This window comes from Terrapene carolina, unplaced genomic scaffold, assembly GCF_002925995.2.
Source record: "Terrapene carolina triunguis isolate 2854851 unplaced genomic scaffold, T_m_triunguis-2.0 Scaffold247, whole genome shotgun sequence".
Classification (NCBI taxonomy): Eukaryota; Metazoa; Chordata; order Testudines; family Emydidae; genus Terrapene; species Terrapene triunguis.
The window spans coordinates 14,396,449-14,419,587 of NW_020664598.1; the positions used below are offsets into that span (position 1 = coordinate 14,396,449).

At 43.0% G+C, this 23,139-nt stretch overlaps 1 protein-coding gene across 1 annotated transcript in view; it reads left to right on the top strand.

Annotated features, from left to right (window-relative positions):
* PTN (pleiotrophin) overlaps positions 1 to 22,104 on the top strand; it is a 102,269-nt gene extending 80,165 nt beyond the window's left edge. The window contains exons 3-5 of the mRNA XM_024195723.1: positions 493 to 666; positions 3,313 to 3,474; positions 21,609 to 22,104. Of these exons, the coding sequence (XP_024051491.1) occupies positions 493 to 666; positions 3,313 to 3,474; positions 21,609 to 21,661 (389 nt within the window). The 3' untranslated portion in view covers positions 21,662 to 22,104. The remainder of the gene's footprint in view (positions 1 to 492; positions 667 to 3,312; positions 3,475 to 21,608) is intronic.
* The last annotated feature ends 1,035 nt before the right edge of the window (positions 22,105 to 23,139 follow it).

Here is a 23,139-nt window from a genome sequence, read left to right on the forward strand (position 1 = left end):
GGGGGGGTCATGAGCCGTCAGCCTCCACCCCAAACCCTGCTTTGCATCCGGTATTTTTAATGGTGTTAAATATATTAAAAAGTGTTTTAATTTATAAGGGGGGGGTTGCACTAAAAGGCTTGCTATGTGAAAGGGGTCACCAATACAAAAGTTTGAGAACCATTGTTTCTAGAAGACTCCCTTTTCTGGAGAGGCGAATCCTGCCTGCAATGACTCAGAGGCATCACACCCACTGGGAAATTGTCCTGGCCTCAGTGATCCACCCTGGTCTGGAGTCAGTTCGAAGTCAGCCTCTAGAAAGGCAGTCAACATACAACCTGCAGCACCTTGTGAGGAGAACTTCAGTTTTGATCAATTTAAGGCAGTTATGTTATGAGAGTCTCTTGTTTACTGGTTTACCCGGTGTGATTGTTTAGAGTGGCTTTTTTTTTTTTTTTGGCTGGGTACTGACCACTTTTCTTGGTTTGGTTCGGTTTCCTTGGCTCCATCCAGAGAAAAAAGTGAAGAAGTCCGACTGTGGCGAGTGGCAGTGGAGCGTGTGTGTACCCACCAGTGGAGATTGTGGCCTAGGGACCCGCGAGGGCACTCGCACTGGAGCCGAGTGCAAGCAAACTATGAAGACCCAAAGGTGTAAGATCCCCTGCAACTGGAAGAAGCAGTTTGGAGGTAAGAGTTGCCCTGTCTTGAGTGATTCACTTTATCTCCAACTTGAGTATTGGGAAGTGACCCTTTGTGTGTGCTCAGCCTGGGCCGAGGGCCAGTGTGCATGCTCTGCCTTTCTCTGCAGTGCTTCATGTTCATTACAACTAGAGTTGGTTGGGTGTGTTTTTTTTTTTTTTTTTTTTTTTTTTTTTTTTTTATGAAAAATGGCTTTTAAAATGGAAATTTGTGTGATTTTTTTTTTTTAAATTCTATTTTATTTTTGTTGAGTTTTGGGGATTGGACAAAGGAGGAGGGATCATTTCTTCACTAACTCTGATTACAGCCCATTCAGGAAGTGCTGCACTGATAGGGTTACCATATGTCCGGATTTTCCCGGACACGTCCGGCTTTTTGGTCCTCAAATCCCCGTCCGGGAGGAATTTCCAAAAAGCCGGACATGTCCGGGAAAATAGGGAGGCATGGTAAGGGGACCGCCTCCTCCCCGGGCTCCAACTTTCCGGGGCCAGGCGGCGGCTGTTCGTTCTCCCCACCTGGGCAGCTGGACTCGGGAGCAGCCGCTGCTGCAGCTCCCCCTGCCGCGGGGGGAAGCGGCCAAGCATGTGGCGTTCAGCGGCTGCGGCTCTGGCACCCGGGGCGTGAACCCCCTGAGCCTGGAACTGCTGCGGGGACCCAGCTGGTGCAATCCCACGGGCGGCCCCAGAGTGGGGGCAGCAGGCCCCAGCCCCCCCCCCCGTCCCGCTCGGGTCCCGCAGGGGAACGAACGGAGCTGCCGATGCCTCCGCCCCGGGGCCGCCCACGGGATTGCACCAGCTGGGCAGCTGGCCCAGACGCAACTGGCCAGGGGGGTGGAGTTGGGGCGGGAACTTTGGGGAAGGGGTGGAGTTGGGGCAGGGCCGGGGGCGGGAAATGGGGTGGAGTTGGGGCGGGGCCGGGGCCCCGTGGAGTGTCCTTTTTTGCAGTATTGAAATATGGTAACCCTATGCACTGAGATATACTCTGTAGGAGAAGGCAGATTTTACAGGCCTTCAAGGCCATGGCTTGAGTCACCCTGGGTTTAGGCCAGCAGAAGGCAGGATATTCATGGTAGAGGGTAGAACTGAGCAAATAACTGATTTTTCGATGTGGTGGCCAAGCTGAAAAACCTGGGGAAAAAAATTGGTTAGTTTTGAACTGAAACTGATTTTTTTTTATTTTTGTCAAAATGAAAATGTTTATTAAAAAAAGTTGTTCGGGTCAATTCAAATAAACATTTCAAAACAAAATGGTTTGTTTCAGAAATGTCAAAACTACCATTTTTTGACTTTTTTTGAAAATTTCCCCCTCATTCTTTGAGTGTGACTGAAACTATTTGCCATATTTGTCCCACAAATGGTTTTGGTCACTATGAAACTGTATTTTTCTGAGAATTTGCTATTTGAATAATAATTAATTAATAATATTCATCGAGCTCTACTAGAGGGATCCTATTGGCAGGACATCCACCCAGCCAATACAGCCCCCAGAGGTCCAGCAGCATGTTAAAGTTGCTCTCTATTGCCTTTCCACAGTTGTGAATACTGCCCCTCCCCCCCATGGCTACTGCAGCCTCCACACAGGAACATGATATAAAATTTGCAGCCTCTCGCACTAGTGGCTGAGACTTGTTGGGGAGTGGATAAAGGCCATAGCATTTAATCCATGAAAGACTAAGATTTTCCTTCCATCCTGGACAAGCTATGTAACCAGGATTCAGGTATATGGTTGCCCTTGTAGACTCAGCTTTTCTCTACTAAACAGCTTGGATGACTTGAACTGATAATGGCACTACAATGAATGCTGCAGGCTGTCAGTGCAGAGGTTCTGGATTTGGCAGGTCCAGTGCTGCACCTGGGCACTTGCAGTTTTTCTGGCCCTATTTTGCAAATTCAAGATGTTTGGATAGTTCATTTTCAGAAAAATAACCATACAAATGTTTGGATACACATCTGAACTGGATAGTACCCTCTGAACTTTTTGCTCCAACTCTTCACTAGTGAGAACTATTCTGCGGAAAAAAATCTTGTTAGTTAACTTGTAATCAGCTGGCTGGCCACCTCTGCAGTGATAGAGCCATAACACTTTATACAGTGAATCATGGATAAACAGTGGCATAATCTTTTGGTTTAATATATTTTAATTTCTTGATGAGAAAAAATAGATATTAAAGGGTCTGATTCTCCCCGGCCTCACACCTTGTGTAGTCATTTATACCTGCGCAAGAGTGCAAAATATTACTATTCTAGTTTGCTAGTTTTCATACCTCATTTGTAAATGATGCCGCAAGACAGTGGAGAATCATGCCTTTCGAATCTGGAGGATGTTTTCCACTAAATTGTCTCTCTTTTGTAGTTTCAGTATAAAAATGTAGTTTCCTTTATATAACATTAATCCTGTACCCATGCAAGAGCAAGATAATTATGCTTTTACATTGGGTCATATTTGGGGGCAAAATTACCTCCCAAAATGTCCCTTGAATTTTTGCTGCCCCCCACATTCCATTTCTTTGGATGTGTGATCCACCTGCCTGAAATCACTGGCAGTATTTGCCCACCTGGTTAGACTTGGGTAATGTTTTATTCATGCTCCATGATTCTTTGTAAAAAATTCTTTGTGTTCCCACACTCTTTGCAGCGGAGTGTAAATACCAGTTCCAGGCCTGGGGAGAATGCGACCTGAATACCGCCTTGAAGACTCGAACTGGGAACCTGAAGAGAGCCCTTCACAATGCTGACTGCCAGAAAATTGTCACCATCTCAAAGCCCTGTGGGAAGCTTACCAAACCCAAACCTCAAGGTACAACCCATTTGCTGCCAGTAATGTGCTACCCCATTTAAATCCAGTCACTGCTGGAATCCCAAATGCCTTAATGGGAAGTCAAGAGTAGAAGAAGGATTGTAATTTCTTGTTCTTTCCCAGCCACAACACTGCTTCTGCATCTGATCTCCCAGCCAGGAGTATGTATCCAAGCCATGCAGCCATGGGGCCTTGACAGATAGAATCCCTAACTGAACCCCACTGAAAATGTACTGTTACCAGTTTGTTTTAACTATGGGTGTTTATGCTCTCATGGCTTCAGGGTACAGGTGCTCTTCCCACAACCCCTACTGATGGGAATACACCAATAGCAGGAAGAGAAAATGTTTCTAACAATACTAATAACTTTTTAATATCTCCTTTTTGTTAGTCTTTTAACTGCCTGCTGACAAGCCAAGGCTTTCCCTTGGGATGGGAATAGCTTAAGGAATATTGTTCGCACAAGTCATGGAGAGAAGAGGTTATTCTCCCTGCTGCTCAGTGTGTCTAGAATAACATTGCAAAATCAATGAATGTTCTGTGCACTTTGGATCATGTGGTCTCAAGTCTAAGAGAAGTGTTTGGTAATGCAGGGGTGGCAGGAAGAAAGGGCTGTGTGTTGTCTCTTGCTGCAATTAACAATGCAATTCCCAGTTCGCGGACAGCCATATGTCCCACTAATTCATCCTGTTTCCATGTGTCACAGACTCCCTGGGTCAATATCAGGCAAACTTGTTTTCTTTCTAACCACTTGGGCTTTTTAATGAACTCTTCTGTAGCAGCAGCAGGTACAGGATAATTTATAGTGGGCGTTTAGACTGCATGAAGTACCACTTGGTCTCAGACAATATGCCTTGTGTAGACCACATAGGGCACATCACATGGCCATTTTTTTGCTGGAACAGATGCTATTTTTACTTAAAAACCAGATGAGGTTAAGCAGATTCCAGAGTTTCTTATTGCTTTCTTTCTCTGAATAAATATAAAAAAAATACTGTGTATGATTAAAAGTGACAGGTGTCCCTTATATTAGCAACTCCTAAAGTGTCATCATTGGTTCACAAGTGGTCCATAGAGTACTTGCTAATGGTCTGCTCCTTATGTATCAGATTATACATACTTCCTTAACTAAATATTTTGTCTGTGTGTGTGTGTGTGTGTGTGTGTGTGTGTGTGTGAGAGAGACAGAGAGAGCTTTACAATCAGTAGAGCTGTAGCTAATAGCTGTAGCCTTGTGCATCATACACAGAATTATCAAATGAATTATGATTCTAGAATCTGTGTTGATGATTATGTTCGAAGGACCAAACTGGATTTTCAGAGACTAGCTGAGTTTGCTGCATTTGGGAGGTTATTGGATAAAGCTTCATCCTACACTACCAGAAGGCCTCTGCCACCCCTGTCCCCACTAGTCTGTTGCTCTGTTCTGCAACTTTGCTAAATCAGCATTTTCTGTCAATGACTTGACAGAAGGGGGCAGAGCAAGACAAGCAGAACCGTGGTGGAGGAACACTTTGGGGGAGAGATGCAGTCAGATGGTGGAAAAGCAGCCTTTAAGCTTCATTTTTTTAAAAAAAGAAAGCTTGGTTGGGATTATTGTAGCAGCCCTTGTTAAACTGGAACTGGCTTTCCTGAATCAGGATACTGTGTCACTCTAACAATGAATGGAGCTACATGAACAGAGAGAGGTCATGTAAGTTTGGAGTACTCCAAACACAAAGGTTTTTGGGAGCCGAAATGCTGGTTACAGCAAGCCTGGCTGTGCTGCATAACTTAATCTGAAGACACAACTCCATGTGTTTTGAAACAATGCAAATGAAAAATGGGTGTAAATGTAGGTCTTTGCAGTTAAAAATTATAGTAACTGAGGGGATAATTTATACTCTCAGATCTCCACTGGAGATCTTTAGGGCACATTCTTGCAGTCTACCCCCATGCCCAACTTCCATAGGCATAGGCAGGAGTTCTGTGTGGGAGTCAAGTGTAGAATACAATGGAGAAACTCAAGGTGGACAAGAAATCAACATAGTTGATCTAAGAGCAGAATTCTCGTGTGTGTGTGTGTGTGTGTGTGTGTGTGTGTGTGTGTGTGTGTGTGAGAGAGAGAGAGAGAGAGAGAGAGAGAGAGAATTACAGGAACTCCATGTTCATTGAATTGTAAATGGGTGGGTAGGGTGAGAAATTAGAATGTATTTCAGGAGGACATAAAAATCTAGGTGGAATTTTTTTAACTGACCCAAAAAATCTTGGCTGCTGAAATACCAAATGGGGCGAGACTATATTTTTGTTTCAGAAAGTGACTACATTCTTCCTGAGAAAGGGAATTGTAAGATGGATTTCAGTGCCCACCTAGAATAGACTCTGGGACTAGATGGAGGAAAAACTAAACTGCACTTTGTCTCCAGTTAGACTAGGACCCTATTTAATTCATTAGGAGGAGAGAAACCTGTTGTTTTGGGGCAGAGTAGTGCATGAAATGCTCTGTACCTATATGCTGCAACTCCTGTTAAGTGCTAGTGAGCTGCAGTGTCATAGATTGGCTATTACTCCCACAGTGATCACGAACAGCAGCAAGTATAGTCGCTGTTTGGTATCTGAGATGTTCTCCATCAGATTAATCTTTTTCACCTCTAACCATTATGCTTCAAAAGCAGCATCTCTGTTCTTTACCAGCAGGAAGGTAAGCTCTGATTATCTCTCCAGCAGTGCTAGGCTGAAAAGAAGGAAACAACGCAAGCAAACAACCGAATGTTGGAAATACAAAGTAGATTATCCTGTTTAAAGACAGACAGAGAATTATTTGAGCTCAATTTCAAACCAAGCCAATATGACCCAAAGTCATTCCATAGGAACAGAGATATTGCCATATTGGTCAGATAGTCCATCTAGTCCAGTATCCTTCAGAGGAAGGTGCAAGTGGGACTTTAGGAATGGCCTCCTAAGCCCCACTAGATAGAGAGAGGCTTACACCCTGAAGTTTGAGGATTTATATCCCTTCCAAGATTTCATTTAAAATATTTATTGCTAGACCTCTGATGCTCTCATTATCCATGTAAGCATCCAGTCTTTTCCTGAACCCTGCCAAGCTCTTGGCTTCAGTGATATCTTGTTGCAATGAGTTCTGCAGGCTAATTGTGTGTTCTGTGAAAAAATATTTCCTTTTTTGATCCTTGAATTTGTTGCCTTTCAATTACATTGAATTTCCCTCTGTTCTGGTGTTATGAGAGAGGGTGAATAGAAACGTTAACCATCCATTATTTTATATACTCTTACCATGTTCCCTCTTGTTTGCCTTCTCTCTATGCTAATTAGTCACAGTCTTTTCAACCTCTCTTCATAAAAGTTTTTCCATGCTTCTAATATTTCTTGTTACTCTTCCTTGAAATCTCCAGTATTATTGCTAAATCCTTTTTGAGATGAGTTGACTGAACTGAACACAGCATTTCAAGTCAGGGCCTGGAATAAATTGATTTATATAAATAATGGCATTTAATATTCTCTTTATTATTCACCATCCCATTCACCATGCATCTTTTTTATGACCACTTCTACGCATTGAGCAGGGATCTTCATTGAGCCGTCCAGAATGATACCCAGGTCTTTTCTCTGGATTGATGTAGTTAATTTAGACTACAGTAAGGTGTATTGGTAGTTCACATTATTTCTTCCAGTGTGCAGTACTTTGAATTTTTTAGCACAGACTTATCCAAGCTAAGGGAATGGAACAGATGAAATTCACTCTCAAATTTTTCATAGTTGTCTCCAGTCTTGCCTGACAATTTCATATTATCTGCAAATGTTGCTACCTCACTGCTTATCCCCTTTTCCAGCTCATTAATAGTTACATTGAACAACACTGGTCCTAGGATGGAACCATGTGTCTTCCTATTGTTAACATGAATATTCTCTTGGCCATGTTGCAAGATGATTGTTTGATTTTCTGCAAGATTGCTCTTTGTATTGCAAGAAGGAAAAGTGCATATAAAGAGGGAGAAAAATAAATATTGAAGACTTGCCTTTAGGTGTCCCACTGGGAGGTATATATTTTGTTTTTTCTGGGAACCTGTGTGAGCTCTAACAAAACTTCTGCTAAGCTAAATCAGTGCAGCTACTTATTAACCTCAGGCTTGGGAAACTGGTGACCTGGGCTTTCGTTCCCATTTTATACATTTTCTTCATTATTAATCAGTAGCCGTGGAACGGCCTTAAAATGGTCTGCAAGCTGTGTCCAATCTGTCATTGTCTGCTGGTGGAATTTCATTAATTCAGACACAAATTTTAGAGCTTGGAAAGCTTGTTTCAAATGCACCTATATTTCTTCCTCACCAGAAATTGATCCACCTCAGCACTCTTTCTTTTTCCTTGGTACTGCATAGCTGCCAACTTTAAGTATTGATTGTGGTCTGGAACACCCTCCACTTCACTACTTGAAGATGTAGGGATCTCAAAGAAACTCTGCTGACCTTTACCAAGAGAACCAACTGAATCAAAACCCACTACATTTTCTAATGGGCACTTTCCTCTGGAGGTTTTTTGGGGAGCTCCGATATCTGATGATAATGCCTTGATCCTGGGTTGGTGTGTCAAAATATGATGACCCTACTATATCCTAGAATGAAAAAATTGGACACCACCTTGAATGTGGTGCATTTTGACTGGGAAGTTGTTAGGACTCAAATTGTGATGATGATATCCCAGATGCCATAGCTTGTGTGTCTGTCACACGAATGAGGCCCTGAGAAAACATGTCATAGGCTGGGAAAGTTAAAGGAATAATGTTTATCATGGAATCCCAGCAGAGGCAACTGAATCTCCTGAAGCATGTACAATCATACGTTCTAACCAGTGTCTGCCATGCCAGTGGTGTTCAAGGTCTTTCTAAACTATGCTGATAGATATGAAGGAATCAGGCACTTCTGGTGAGCAGCTTCTCTAATGGCCAACTTGCGTTGATGAGCGGAAAGCACTGCCAATAAACTCCATCTGCCGTACTTCCTGGCCACCCAAACTTGATTGATAAGTGTTCAGGTTCCAGTTGACCAGAAAGTAAAAGAATGAATTATTGTCAGGTTTCAGAAAATATTTTTCCTTTACTTCTCAGAGGGGAAGAATTTATTTTCGCTGAGCTTGGTTGTCTCAGTAGTGGTCTCTCTCTTAACCTGCCTCTCATTTTCCCTGTCTTCCCATCTATCTTTCTCTCTGATATTTTTGACTGTTTGTTCTTCAGATTAAAATAATATGAGATTAAATCATCAGTATATACCTATTATCTGGTCATTCTTCAATGTAGCCCTCTTTCTTTCTAACTCCATTATGTTTTCTCTCTGATTTTTTTTACACATATTTTGATCTTCTTCCCCATCCCCTCCTCCTTCCCCTTTTTCTTCTTTATACATTTTTTAAGTATCTGCTCTGAATTACCATGCTGTTACTCCACTCAGTCTCATCAGCCGGGATGACCAGTTATTATCGCTCATGCTCCAAATACACTTCACCATTTTGTATTTGCAACCTCCAGCCACTCTCATCTTTAATGCCAGGGTATAGCCTGAGGAAGATTTCACGTCCCAGCATCCAATATTCCAGAAGGTTGCTTGGATCAACCCGCTATAAACACTGGATTCTGTTACCTTAAATCCCTGTGGGCTTCCATATTACAGGTAAAGGTGGCTGTAGTCTGCTCCAGTAAAACAGATAAGGTGCAGCCCTTGGGCTCCTGGCAAGTTGTCATTGCAATTCTCTCTTTTTCTCAAAGTGTGGGTGTCCATACCCCAGGGGGAATATAATCCTCTTTGTATTCTTGCTTATATCATGTCATCTGGGCACCTTGGGTAGAGTTTACAATTCTAATACTAATACTCTGCAGTACATAGTGTGTTTTATCTAAGAATCTTTACAGACAACAATTAGCTAATCCTCACAACACCCCTGTGAGCGAGGGAAATACTATGATCCCCCCTGTGGAGAGGCATGGTGACTGAGATATAGAAATGACTTGTCCAAGGTCACACACAGAATCAGTGGCAGATCCAGGAACAGAATCCAGAACACCTGGCAAGTTCTATACTCGGAGCAGTGGGTGCTGCTTCCTTTTGTTTCCAGTCCCCATGTTTATTAAAACAGCATGATTTTTCAGGGTAAATATGGTGTATCTCTGTCTCCATTGTAATCTTTGATTTGGAGTTAGCAATCTGAGCAGATTCAAGATACTAATGTGTCGTTTATACTCAGGCTGCTTGACAGGAAGTTACTTTACATCTTCCTTTAGAAGGTGCCAAAATATATAGCTGGACCTGGTTGAGCAGATATGCCAGCAATCAAATGAGCTGCCTGTTGGTGGAAGAGAGATACGTTCGCGCTACACAGAGCTCTTCTTCGGGTCCTTCTTCAGATCCTTGCTATGCAGTCAGGCTGGATTGCGCTCTGGAAGCCAAATATACCAGGTGCCTGTTGCTATAATGCACCAGACGCCATAGTAGGAGACTGGATATCCAGCTGCAGACAGGATGTGCTGCTAACCATTGTGTCACCAGAGCAGAGCGCTATCTTGGCAGAATGACTTGGCTGCCAGTTAGTGGCAGGAGCTGCCTGTGGGGTTGTCTGAATGGATCACTGGCCTGATCTACAACTACTTACTGCTCAAACAGACTGGCTGCCATATTGGGCTGCCACCTGACTGACCCTGTGGAGGGAGTGGATGATCTGCCATGTTGGTAGATTGGACTGTGCACTCTGTACTGTGCCCTCTCCTATTATAAAGGATGAAATATATATCCCCGCTTCTGAGTGGGAAAAGATTCATGAGCACTAGGAACTTTTTAAAAAAAATATATATAAAGATGCTGAAATCACAGGCATCACAGTCCTGGCTCCTTCTCCCTCTGTAAATTCCAGGACTCCCAGCCTTTAATGTAACTCATTAGTCATGCATACATGCAGCTAGCATAATAATTAGTACTATAGAAGGCAGAATAATAGGTTGCTGCTCAAACTAATGAGATATAAAAATGAGGGATTTTCTCACTTTAGGCAAACAGCTGTGACAGTGAAACAATAAAGGAAAAAGCTTAATTGTGGGGCTCTTCCAAACCTTGGAGTTGGTTTCCTAAAAAACGGCTCCCATCCTCTGAGGGAGAAACTTCTCTTTTCACTCCAGCTACATAGATGCTATACCAGGGTTGGCAAGCATAGCACTCGGAGCTCTACAATGTAGCCCAAACTAGTCTTCCTCTTTATCTGCAATGTATGCCGTATGGGACCTGCAGGGCCTGGTATTTATTATTTGTGTTTGTAGCAGTGTGAACAGACCCAAACTGTGGGTTTCATTGTGCTAGGCACTGAATAAACACCAAGAGTATGTCTACCCTGTAATTGGGAGGTGTGATTATAGCACATGTGGACATCCCCAAGCCAGATTTGATCTAGCTAGAGCAGTGGTTCCTAAACTGGGGTTCGTGAACCCCTGGGGGATCGTGAAATGTTACAGGGGGTTCTCGGGAAAAAATTCCCTAATGGTGGACAGAGCTGTCCATAGGGACCCTGGGCAGCACGGGGCAAGCAGCCCGGAGCCTCTGGACTTCCAAGAGCTAAGCAGATCAAAGCAAACATATCTATCACACTGAGGAGATTTAAACTTCAAGACCCCTTATAAGAAGTGGAAAGGGAGGTGGATATTTTTGGCTGTTTTTAAAATTAAATAGGCAGCTTGTATTGTTTTTAAAATTATTATGAAGAACAAGTTTAAGCTTTGTTGTAACGTGAGTTGTTTGCCTGGACTGCTCAAGACCTGAATGCTTGTGTAGGAGGAACTCTGAGTTGGCTTCTTAGATACCTTCATGCTGTTTCACATCTGATACTCCTTGATGAAACATAGGAGCCTTGTCTTATAACAGGCTTATTCAAAGTGATACAAGCTATGAAAGTGAGATCTTGGAAGAGTGTTGCCACTTTCATAACGTAATAAAAATACGGCAATGATTAATAATAAATAGTGTGTAATAAGCATGTCACAAAAACAAATTTTATATTTCCAAGATCACTGCTTTTATAATTTATACTCAGGTAAAGGAGAAAATCCCCAGAAATATTCATTTTTAAGAGGGGGGTTCACGAGACTTGACATTTTAGTGAAAAGGGTTCACAGGTTGTTGAAGTTTAGGAACCACTGAGCTAGATCAAAGCTAGCTCGAGTAACAATAGCAAGTGAAGCCACAGTGGCTTGGGCTATTCCAGTCCACCTAGGACCCTAGGTACGTTCTCAAGTGGCTAGCCTGTGCCACAACCCTTGATGCCATTGCATCACTGCTATTGTTAGCAGGGCTGGCTCCAGGCACCAGCTTGCCAAGCAGGTGCTTGCCAAGCAGGTGCTTGGGGCGGCCACTCCGGAGAGGGGCGGCAGGTCCAGCTATTCAGTGGCAATTCGGCGGACGGTCCCTCACTCTCGCTCGGAGCGAAGGACCTCCCACCCGAATTGCCGTCGCAGATCGTGATCGCAGCTTTTTTTTTTTGGCTGCTTGGGGTGGCCAAAACCCTGGAGCCGGCCCTGATTGTTAGTGGAGCTAGCTTTGATCTAGCTAGATTCAAGTTAGCTCAGGTATGTCTGCACATGCTTCAGTCACACTTCTCAACTGCAGTGTATACATCCCAAAGTGAGAGACAGCTACTGCCCTGAAGAGTTTATGGTCTAAAGAGCTCAGACAGACAAAAGGCAGGAGGAGAAACAGCAGCCCAGAGAGGTAAGGTGACTATCCCAAGGCCGTGGCAGAGCCAGGATTACCCCCAAGAGCTCCATCTTGACATAGGTGGAAGACTGCTCAGCTGTAGATGGAACACTGCTTGCTGGGAACTATAGTTTCTGTGAGACGTATTTCTGTGTATAGGCCACTGCTTCTGCAGCTGGAGTCAAAGGGATTTTTGACATTGATTTTGATGGACGCAGGAGTAGATTGTAAAAGAGAAGATTGGCTACGGTCTGGGCTCGTCTTGATCTGCTGGCAAGGAGCCTGTGAAGCCCTCAGTTGGTAACGTTGGGGTGCCCTTGATTTGCCTTTGATGGTGACTTGTCAGCACTCCCTGCTCAGGTCTCTTTGGGACCTCCAGCTTTGTCCTCCTTATATGGGTACCTTTGAGAAATCTGAATGTTAGACAAATTACTAATATCTCCATAGAATCAAAAGGTAACATTTATCGGATTGACCCACGCAGAAGCTGCCTCTTATTCAGAAGAAAGAAAATGCGTTCAGGAGAGGGAGAAAGAAGAGGCAGATTTTTTTTTAGCTTTGAAAGAACATTATTTTTCAAAACCTCATATTCTCAGATGTTTCACAATCCTGCAGAGGTTTTTAAAAAAAAATCAAAATTCTAAGAGCTTCCTGGATACCAAGTTTCAGCATTTTTTTTCATCCTTTGGTTTGTATGTCTGATTCCTTTTTGTGTGCTGCCCCAAATGGTGAAAAAGACTAAATGTCGTATGACTGTCATTTACCCTTTGGGACCACAAAGGTCTCCGTTAGCATTAATGCAAAACCTTGTGCATGAAAAGTTTAAACAGTCTGAGTATCCTGATGCTTTTACATGCTCGTTGCCTCACTCTCCTGGCTTTCAGCCGCACACTCGGCCTGCTTTGGCATTCATCAGCGCCTTTCAGCAGTGAAAGGGCCTGAAGCTGTGGGACTTATTGGGATAAAAGATATGCCATCAGCAAATGTTTACACTCATTACCATTCCAAGCAGTGAGAGAGCTCCCTTTCCTTCTTTCTCTCCTTTCTCTTTCTTTCTTCTTCACTTCCTTCCTTTCTATCCTTCCTTCTTCCCCTTTCTCTCTCCATCTCCTCCTCTCTGTCTTTTCTTCTTGTCACAGAAGCCTTGAAGCCAGCTCCTTGGAGTGTGGATCACTGATAAAAGCAGTGCCTGTGTCCTTAGTTCACAACACAGAGGTAATCTGTGGGCAGGTGCAGCAAGCATGACAGAGAAATGCACACAGCTCTCGAACAAATATTCGTTCCCCGGTTTCTGTAAATCACAAGCAAATTATTTTTTGTTAAATTGCAATTTACTAATCTTGGGTAATATATAGTGGCAGCCTACCTGTCAAGCTATCTGGTCATTTTTCTACATGCACATTTGTGTATAATACTCTAGAGCGATGCTTTTGGCTGTTGAGCAGTATCCCATTGGTGTGTGAACACAGAGAGTAAAACCTGAAACAACACATTGCCCTGGGTCCACAGGTATACCCTCCCATTGGCATTAATGAGAGTTCCTGTGAGTCTCAAAGTCAGGGATTTTGTGGCTTAAATCCTGCTGGATGCTTGGAGGGGACTCAACACTGCTCTGGTCATTACTTTCTTTTCTTCCTACATCAATCACAGAATGTTTCTTGCACGTACAGCTGGAAGGGCTCCAGCAGTGTTGCCAACACTAACGATTTTATCACAAGTCTTACTATATTTGGTATTTTCTAAAAGCCCCAGCTTCTGGAGTTAGGTGATTATATGAACATCTCAGCTTTCATTTGAAAAGAAAAGGAAGTTCTTAGCTTTTGGTTGCAGAAAAAAGCCTGAAAATGTGACCGACTGTAACCCTAAAGGCTTAAGTACTAGAATGTGAAGAAATGGAATCCTAAATTATTATCGTTATTATTAAATCTCATAATTTCAAAGCCAATTTTGTGGTTTTTCAGGGCCTTACTCCTGATTTTTGAATGCTTGGGGTTGGTGATACTGCTCCTGTGACTGGCTTTCTGGTGTGATGAATATGCCCGAACAGGCAGAGCATTTTGGTTCAAATACTTGTTTGACTCCATGTGGCTTATGTTCCTGAGACAGGAAATCTCATGAAAACATTGCCTTTCTTACTGTATCATAGCACTGAACATTCAATCCAGGCTAACTGCAGGGAGTGCAGAGGTGCACAAAAACTAAAATGGAGTAAATGGACTTTTTAGTTCCTCCAAGTTTCAGTTCAGGCTTGAGTCCCACTTTAGATAGATGTTCAAAGTGCTCTTTTTTTTTTTATTTGAAACCTGTGCCATGATGGTCTCATACAGATTCAATATGACCGAAAGGGCAATTTTCTGGGAAAAAATGCCTGTGACTGAAATTATTATTATTATTATGTATTTATTTAATCATGCTTATTATGGTAGTGCCTAAGGACCAACTGAGAATGGGGCCCCACTGTGCTAAGTGCTATACATACAAGAGTAGTAGAAAGTCCCTGCCCCAAACAGCATAAAATGTATGTAGATAAGACAGACACAGATTAGAGGGAAAGAGAGAGATGGATTGATTTTTGTCAGTTAGCCATGTTTGTTAAACTGTATTTAGGATTGAAAAGGGTTATTTTCACCAGTTCAAAAATATTTCCATGTTTTATTGCATCCTGCTGAGTAAAAAGTGGCTTATTCTTAAAGATACTGACATGCATAGAGAGTGTGCTGCTATCAAATGATGGTGGTTTCTAAATAAGGGACTGAGCCTGCTGCCGATGAAACCAATGGAATGTTTGTCACTGGCCATTGTGGGAACAGGATCAGACCCATGGTGGCTCTGTTCTAATCAAAGACCGTTCCTGATCCTGCAACCCTTACTCAAGTGAATATTCCTTATGCATGGCACTACTCTGATGAGTAAGGAGTGCTGGTGTGATTAATGGTTGCAGGATTAAATCCATATACAGCCACACAATTCACTCTTTCTGAGGTGAGTTTGAATGCAGTGCAATGATAGGCTATTTCTTTATTTGGAGGAAATGCTTTGGGTTCCAGCAAGTGGCTATTTTGTTGTGACGCCCACTTGACTGCCATTCTGTGTCTGTATTACCAGTTATCCTGAACTCTGTCTCTGCATGTGTACTGCCTAGTATGCTGGTTTCTACTTGGGTTGGGGCATTGAAATACTATTGTGGTTTCCAGCTGGACCGGGGCATCGGCAAGTATTTCAGAAGTGATTTGGGGGGAAGAGGGAAAACATAGTGTCAAGTTTTAGATACACACTTTTTGCTAAACATCCAGACAAAATGTTAATAACTAGAGGTGTGTGAATAACTGATTTGCTGCCTGTACTGAAAAAAAATTGGTTTGAGTTGAAGCAAAATAATTTTTTCTTTAATGTTTCAGTGAACTGAACAATTGAAAAAATAAATAATTTTGAATGGAACTAAATGTTTCATTTTCAAGCTTTTAAAAACTAATAATTTAAAAAAAATAAAATTGAAGTAAATTTCCAAATGAAAGTTGTTTCGATTAAAAAAATGGAAAGGTTTCATTTTGAAAATGTCAACACAAAATATATCCATGGGAGGGGGGAAGGGGGGAATGTTTTAATACGTTTTTTCAACTGAAGCTGTTTTGGTTGACCTGAATTTACATTTTGCATTAAAAAAAAAAATTAGTTTGAAAATTTTTGCTGAGGTCTGTTAATGACACTTTAGTTGGATTTAGTTAAAATAGTTGGGGCCATACCTGGCCCATCCTTTGGTTTCTTTCTGCTACTCCAGTGATGCAAGGAGAGTGTAAAGGGCCCTAATAGGGCAGTTAAGGGTTCCTCTTATAAGAGAGAATCCCCATCTAGCATAAAGATGGTGTAAAAGTCTTCATACTCCCTCCCCTGGCTCCCCAGCATAGTGTATAGCATAAAGACAGAGGGAGAGGACAGGTCTGGGCTACTGCTACATTCCAGCAAACCCCAGTCAGATTAATAGCCCCTAGGGGAAAGCATAAATGTGGCAAACAGCCCCCTCTGCCATTCTGTGTGCTGAGTACAATTTGACTGAACTCAAGGATCAAGACCTTTAATTGTTAACTTTTACCTTCCTGATGCCATTGATTTCTTTACTGGGGCCCCTCCTGCATTGCAGTGATCGGTGCCTGAGGTGCCTTTAAGTGAATGCTGCAGTGGGTAAGTTCAAGTTAGAATTACAGGCGAGTGGGTAGGCACCTGCCTCTCATCTGTTCCTAGCTCCTCATAACAGCTCCGGTGATTATAACTAACACATGTCAGGTGCAAACAAATTCCCCATGGCCAATGCACAGCTGATGTGCAGAGTCTGTGACTTCCTCTTTGCAAATATGGCATTCATTAAATGGAAAAGCTGCAGGAGCCTGCTGCTGACACAGAGCACTTGCAAAGCTGGCAGTGTTCTATGGGGGCAGGCAGCGCTGACAGTACTGCCTCCCCTGGCATCTCCCGATGCAGTGCTGTGCAGCAGAGAGAGAGAGAGAAAGAGATCAGGCTGCTGTGTGGGGACAGTTAGCATTGGCAACAGCAGTGCAGTGACTCTTCCATCCCAAAGGCTCATTATCACTGGAGACAGCTTGACAGATTACTGCAGAAGGCAGGCTGAGACCACATTAAAAAGCCTAATAGGAAATGTGGTCCCCACCTAATGTTCTGAAGTGAAGGTCTTGCATCCAATCTGTGCCAAGGTGAATCAGACCCAGATGGCTTCTCATGCCTGGGATAGGAACATGAAAAAGTGGCTTATCAGATACCGTGTATCCAATGGATCTTTCCCCCGCTTCCCTTTGTTCAGCAGATAGGGGGAATGAGACTGTAGAGGTTTCAGATAATTTGCCATTGCCTTGTGAGCTAGTCAGGGCTTCCAGACAAGGGGTCAGCTCTGGCACTGCTAGCATTATGATCCTGCAGTCAAATCAGACTGCCACAGGCAGGAAACTAGCTCAGGGCTGAGTGAGCGACGTGGCATGGGTTCCTGTGTGGCCCCAGAAGCTGACTTGCTATTGTACAATACAAGTTACTTTTCTAGTGTGGAATTAGGAGGAGGATGGAAATGAGAGCCACACAGCTGCAGAGCTGTGGGCTGAACAGTGGGCAAAAATGAACAAAATACAGTTCAAAGCAGCTTCCAAACTTATTAACTGTGGAGATGCTACAATCTATAATCTCTGCAATAAAGAGAGGAGCGTAGCAGTTGTTAACCGACACGAGTAGTGGTAACCAGCAGGGTCTGAATACACAAACCAATGTTTTCAAACCTGACTGCCTAAAATTAGGCTCCTAAATCCATGTTTAGGCAGCTGAGGTGGGATTTTCAAATGAGCCTAAGGCCTGGTCTATAGTTTATGTACCAGTATAACATTCAGTTAGGTTTGATTTTTTTTTTCAACGGATACATATATACCAGTTCAACTCCCAGTGTGGACAGTTGTATTGACATAAAGGTGCAATATATTGGTATAGTCTTTCCCAATCTCAGGTGAGGATAAGGGCTTGTCTACATTTAAAACGCTGTAGTGCTTCAGAGAAGACACTACCTATGCCAACGGGAGCGATTCTCCTGTCAGGGTAGGTAATCCACTTCCCCAAGAGGTAGTGTTAGGTCAACGGGAGAATCTGTGGACAGGTAACTCACCCTCTTCTATCTCCAATGCTTTTAGCAAATTTTAACTTGCAGCCTGCAACATTTTCTTCTGCTTCCTCTGAGTCTGAGTGGATTTTACAAATTCCAAGGCTTGTCTGATTGAGGGGGAGGAGGGGAGAGGGAGTAGCTCTAGTGGAAGGGGAGAGAGAGAGGCTGGTCTCTTCAGAGGGCCCTTTGTATCATTCAGGAGGATCAGTAACGCTATGCCCCATCTGTACCAATTATTGCTCAGGGCTGGTGTACACTAAACACATGCATCGGCATAGCTATGTTTCTCAGAGGTGTGAAAAACCCACCCTCCTACGAGATGTAGCTGTGCCGACCCAACCTGCTGTGTAGACAGCGCTAGGTTGATGGAAGAATTCTTTAGCTACCACCTGTCAGGGAGATGGATTAATTAGGCTGACGGGAGAATTCCTCCCATCACTGTAGGTAATATCTACACTGAAGCGCTACTGCAGCGCAGTTGCAGTGCTGCAGCTATGCTGCTGTAGTGGTTGAAGTGTAGACATACCCTTAGAGTTAGGCCTGGTCTGCACTAGAAAATTAGGTTGGTTTAACTACATCGGTCGGGGTGTGAAAAATCCACACCCCTGAGCAGCGTAGCTACATCAACCTAATTCCTCCTGTCAGCCTAGTTAGTGTCTACACCAGTGGTCTCAAACTCAATTTACCTTAGGGCCAGGGCCAGTCCTCAAATCCTCCCAGCAGGCCAAGAATGTGACTGAAGATGGTGTTCAGAAAAGAAAATGTTTATATTGTATTTTTTATTTCGAATTTCTTAGAAATAATAAAACTGTCATAACAACTTTATACAATTCTTCACCTGCCAGAGAGTTTTTAGTGTTTGCCAGACACCTGGCAACGCTTCAGTTCTGTCAGTTTGTTGATGTTTGGCCTCCGTGACTGAGCAGTTGAAACCTTCAGGATTGCAGCAAGGTGTGCATCAGATAGTTGTGTTTGGTGTTTTGACTTGTTTATTTTCATTATGGAAAAAAGTGATGCTGCCTCCATGGCTGACTCTGCCCGGCAACCAGTAATGGTATCTCTGTCCCTCTCCCCCAGCCAATGGGAGCTGCGGGGGGCGGTGCCTGCCGCAGACATTGCCGGCAGCGTGGCTGCATGCGTCTCTCCTCCACGGGCCGGGACTTTGAGACCCCTGGTCTACACTGAAGCGTTGTGGCTGCACTGCACTGTAGTGTTTTTAGTGTAGACAAGTCCTTACTTAGCACGTTCTATGGGGTGGCAAGGAAAATGAAGTGAAAAATGGATGCTGGCTCTGGGGATTTCATGGTCTTCTATTTTTTCCTGAGGTTGGTTTCCTTTGGCTTCAGTAACCAAGAAATAGGAGATAGGTTCCCCCTGTAATCTTTCTGCTCAAGATACTCAGAGCCAGATCCTAAGCTGGTGTAAAACGGTGTAGCTTTATTTACTTCAGTGGAACTATGCAGATTTACCTCAGCGGATGAGTCCCAGATCATCAAGTTTAATGATCCAATCAGAGTAAAAAGTCATACCCAGCCATCCGACTTAGGACTCTCAAGTGCTAGTGAAGAACACTAACCAAATGGCCACCTGGCAAACTCCTGGCTTGGAGGCTGACATTTGGCCTGTGATTTCAACATGGATTTTTTTCCTATAAAGGGAAGAAGTGACGGTGTGATTTGATGGAGAGTGACGCCTAGTGGTTAAAGCAGGGTCGGACAGCTAGGACTCTTGAGTTGTGTTCCCAGTTCTGCCACTATTTGCTGTGAGGTCCTGGGAAAGAAGCTTAACTGTGCCATGCCTCAGTTTCTTCATATGTATATTGAGTATAATATAAACGGTACTGTATTTCACAGTGGCATTGTGAGGATTAAGTAATGTTTGCAGAGAAGTTTGTGATCCACCAATGAAAAATGAGTAGTCCAAGAGTAGTACATACAAGAGTAGTCCAAGTTCATGCTGTCTGGAGTGACTCATGACCGAGACTGCCAGCCTCAGGGCAGACTGTCAAAAAGCAGGGAAGACACCCCACACTGGTTGTATGTTCTATAATTAGATTTCACCAACCCAGAAAGAAATGTGAACTCTCAAAGTAATACAGTAGTTTTATAACAGAGTCATAGACAGTCCCCTAAGACACTCCAGCCTATCTTGCCAGCCAGGCAAGCTGGACTCTGTGATAAATGGTCACTTACACCCAAACTCACAAAATATTCAGGTTGCTCCCAGTCCCAAAGAAGCTGTCACTTACCCTAGATCAATTTGTACCTTAGATCTCATACCATAGCCAATCCTGTAATAAACTAACTAAAGGTTTATTAACTAGGAAAAAGAAGTAAGAGAGTTCTTTACAAGACAGAGCAAGCAAGCCATGTATACACAAATGAGTTTCAGTGTGTGATTCAAAAGGTGACAGAGCTGTAGTAATCTGCCAATTCAAAATGTCTTTCAGGACTAACCCATGCCAAGCAGCATGGGAATCTCTTTGCTTATGTTTAGGAATCTTTGTCCCTCAGAATCCAGACAGCATAAGAGAGATTCAGTTTCTTCTTGTCAGGGATTTTTATCCCCTCCACTCCAGAATCCAAAACTGATGGGATGAGTTCATGCACAAGTCTCTCCTACCTGGAGGAAGTTAGGAAAGCAGTTAACAGGGCCTCTGTCCTTTGATGCTACATAATACCTCATTTACCATCAATGGGCCATCTTGTGTGCAGGGTGAGCACTTTGCCTTAATTAATGCTTCTTTTCCTGTTTAGTGAGTTACACAATTACAGAGGTTTACAAGGCAAACACTCATAACTTTATAACATGAGCTGCAACCATTGATCTTACTTATAACCACCAAGGTTATAAATGAGATCAATACATGCTGCATCCTACAAGCATTTTATAAAGTCTAAACACATTCTTAGTGATTTAACATCTAACATCTATTTTGATAATGCTAACACACGGGTACACAAGACTGGTTTCCAGCTATCCATTTGTATGTGTTCAGTAAGGCCTGGGGCCTTGTCATGAGCTGGCACCTGGTCTGCCAGCGTCACACCATATACTTCCCCTAACCCCCAAACTCCTCTTGTTCATAATCTTTTGCTAGGCTACACTATGAACTTGATTTATCTATAAAAGACCATGACATAGGAACCTTAAATTAAATCTATACTGTTGTTTCCTCACTCACTCAATGTTAGCCATGTACTACTCCATACTCCTTAGCGACAAAACCCTGGGTGACTACGGCCCGAGCCAACAGTGGGTGCATTTTGTGTCTGAGTTTGGACTGGATTTTAAATGTGCACAGGTGTTCTGAACAAAAAGGGGAGACACTGGCAGAACAGGGCCCAGGGAAGCAAGAGAGCTTTCTCACCACCCTCTGGAGTTGCTCTCACGTTCGGAGAAAGCCAAATGAACAGAAAGGAAATGAGGGAGGTGTGTGTGTGTGTGCAAAGCTTTTCTCCAGCTCTCCACTGAGCCGTGACCTGGTTTCTCCAGGAGCTGCCTGCTGTTTTCTTATTTTCTAAGCAAGTGCCTAAGACAATGCCTTGCATGCCAAACAGAGTCAGCCAATCAGATAGGAAAGGTCCTGATCCTTCTCTCTTTTTTATTTTTCTTCCCTGGCTCTGAAATAACAGCTCTTGTGTCCATAGAGAAGATAGGGGGAAAAAGCTTCTCTTACCTGCCTGAGCACTGGGTTAAGTGTTGTTGTTTTTTTTGGTACTGTATTTAGCTATTAATATTTTTCATTGTTGTCATCTTGGCAGAACCCAAGAAGAAGAAAAAGGAAGGCAAGAAACAGGAGAAGATGCTGGATTAATAGAAGCCATGCTGGGCAGAAGGAGAAAGGGACATCAGCAAATGTGATCAGTTAACAGTTTCATTTACATCTAGGCGATTTACCCTAAAATTATTTATAGCTTAATTGTACAATAGGAGGAAACACACACACACACACACACACACACACACATTTTTTAAAATGTTACTCTAGTATTTTTTAATGTATAACCCTAACAACATTTTAGAGGCCTGCAATAAAGAACTGTAATTTCATTCAGAAAATTATTTCTACAGTATATTGAACAATGTAGAGTATTTTAAGGTATTTTTCCCCTCAAGTCTTATTTTAGGTGTCAATCTGGACAAGTTACTCCATGCAGGCAGAGCCTTGAGCCTGTGGAAGTCAGTGGGGCAGTGTGTGGGAGCAGGAGTCTGCCCACATGCAGTAACGTGTAAGATTCAGGCCTTAGGTCTGAAACAAACAGGACTTTTTTGGGGGTGGGGTGGGGAGGGGAAGTCTTTTAAGATTCTTGTCACAACTAGAGAACTGTGTGGAAACTGTCTGTTTGGGGTGGGTGGGAAGGTTTAGCATTTGCTGGCAAAAAGTAAGAGGGGGTGGGACAGTAAGTATTCAGTTCAAAATACTACTGTTTAAAATCTCATTGTTTCTACCACTGGCACTTTATTGGCAGCAAGAATGGTGAAATCCTCTCTCTAGAAGGCTGGGGTAGGCAAAGTCCTCAATTTTCACAGTGTGGCACTTGGCTGAAAAAGTGCTTGTCGTAGTGAAACAACACCAAAACTCTCCTTTTGTTTTCATGAAAAATTCAAAGTAACAGAGAAAAATGTTTCCCTCTCTTTACCTGAAATCCTGCAAAAATACCTTCACCCCTCCCTTCCCCAGCAGGGGAATATCCTTTTCATGCAGTCTTGTTGTTTTTTCATTCACCCGCTTCCTCTCCCCTTTTCTTTTATCCCATTAGAAAAAAAGGGAAAGTGAAAACCAAGAAAGGTTTTGTTTTTTGTTAAAACTTGGAAAATTTCAGTCAAAATAAAATTTTTCTGTGAAAAATTTCATTTAAAAAGTATTTTGTGGAGGGAAAATGTTGATTGAAAAAAAAATTGACCAGCCCTAATTTTAATAGATATTGGATCTGTCCTTTTCTTAAGGGTACAGGAGGGCTGATCATTTCTTATTTTAGCCCACTATTTCAATTGACTGTGAGGCCCAGGGAAAAGGCATCTGTTATATGAGTGAAAGTGCTACCCAGCTGGCTCCTGGAAAGTCCCATAAAAGGGCTACACTGGGGAGAAGACTGGTTTTTCACTCAAGACAACATTTAGATTAGGAGTTTAAGGAATTTCAGTGCCCAAATGCCACTGAATTTGCATTTGAAAATCCCAACCTTCTAGTACAAGGGATAGGATTTGGCTGCATAGGAAAGCAGGAATTTTTGCAGGGAAGTCCTATGGCCTGTGTTATGCAGGTCAGACTAGATTATCACAATGGTCCCC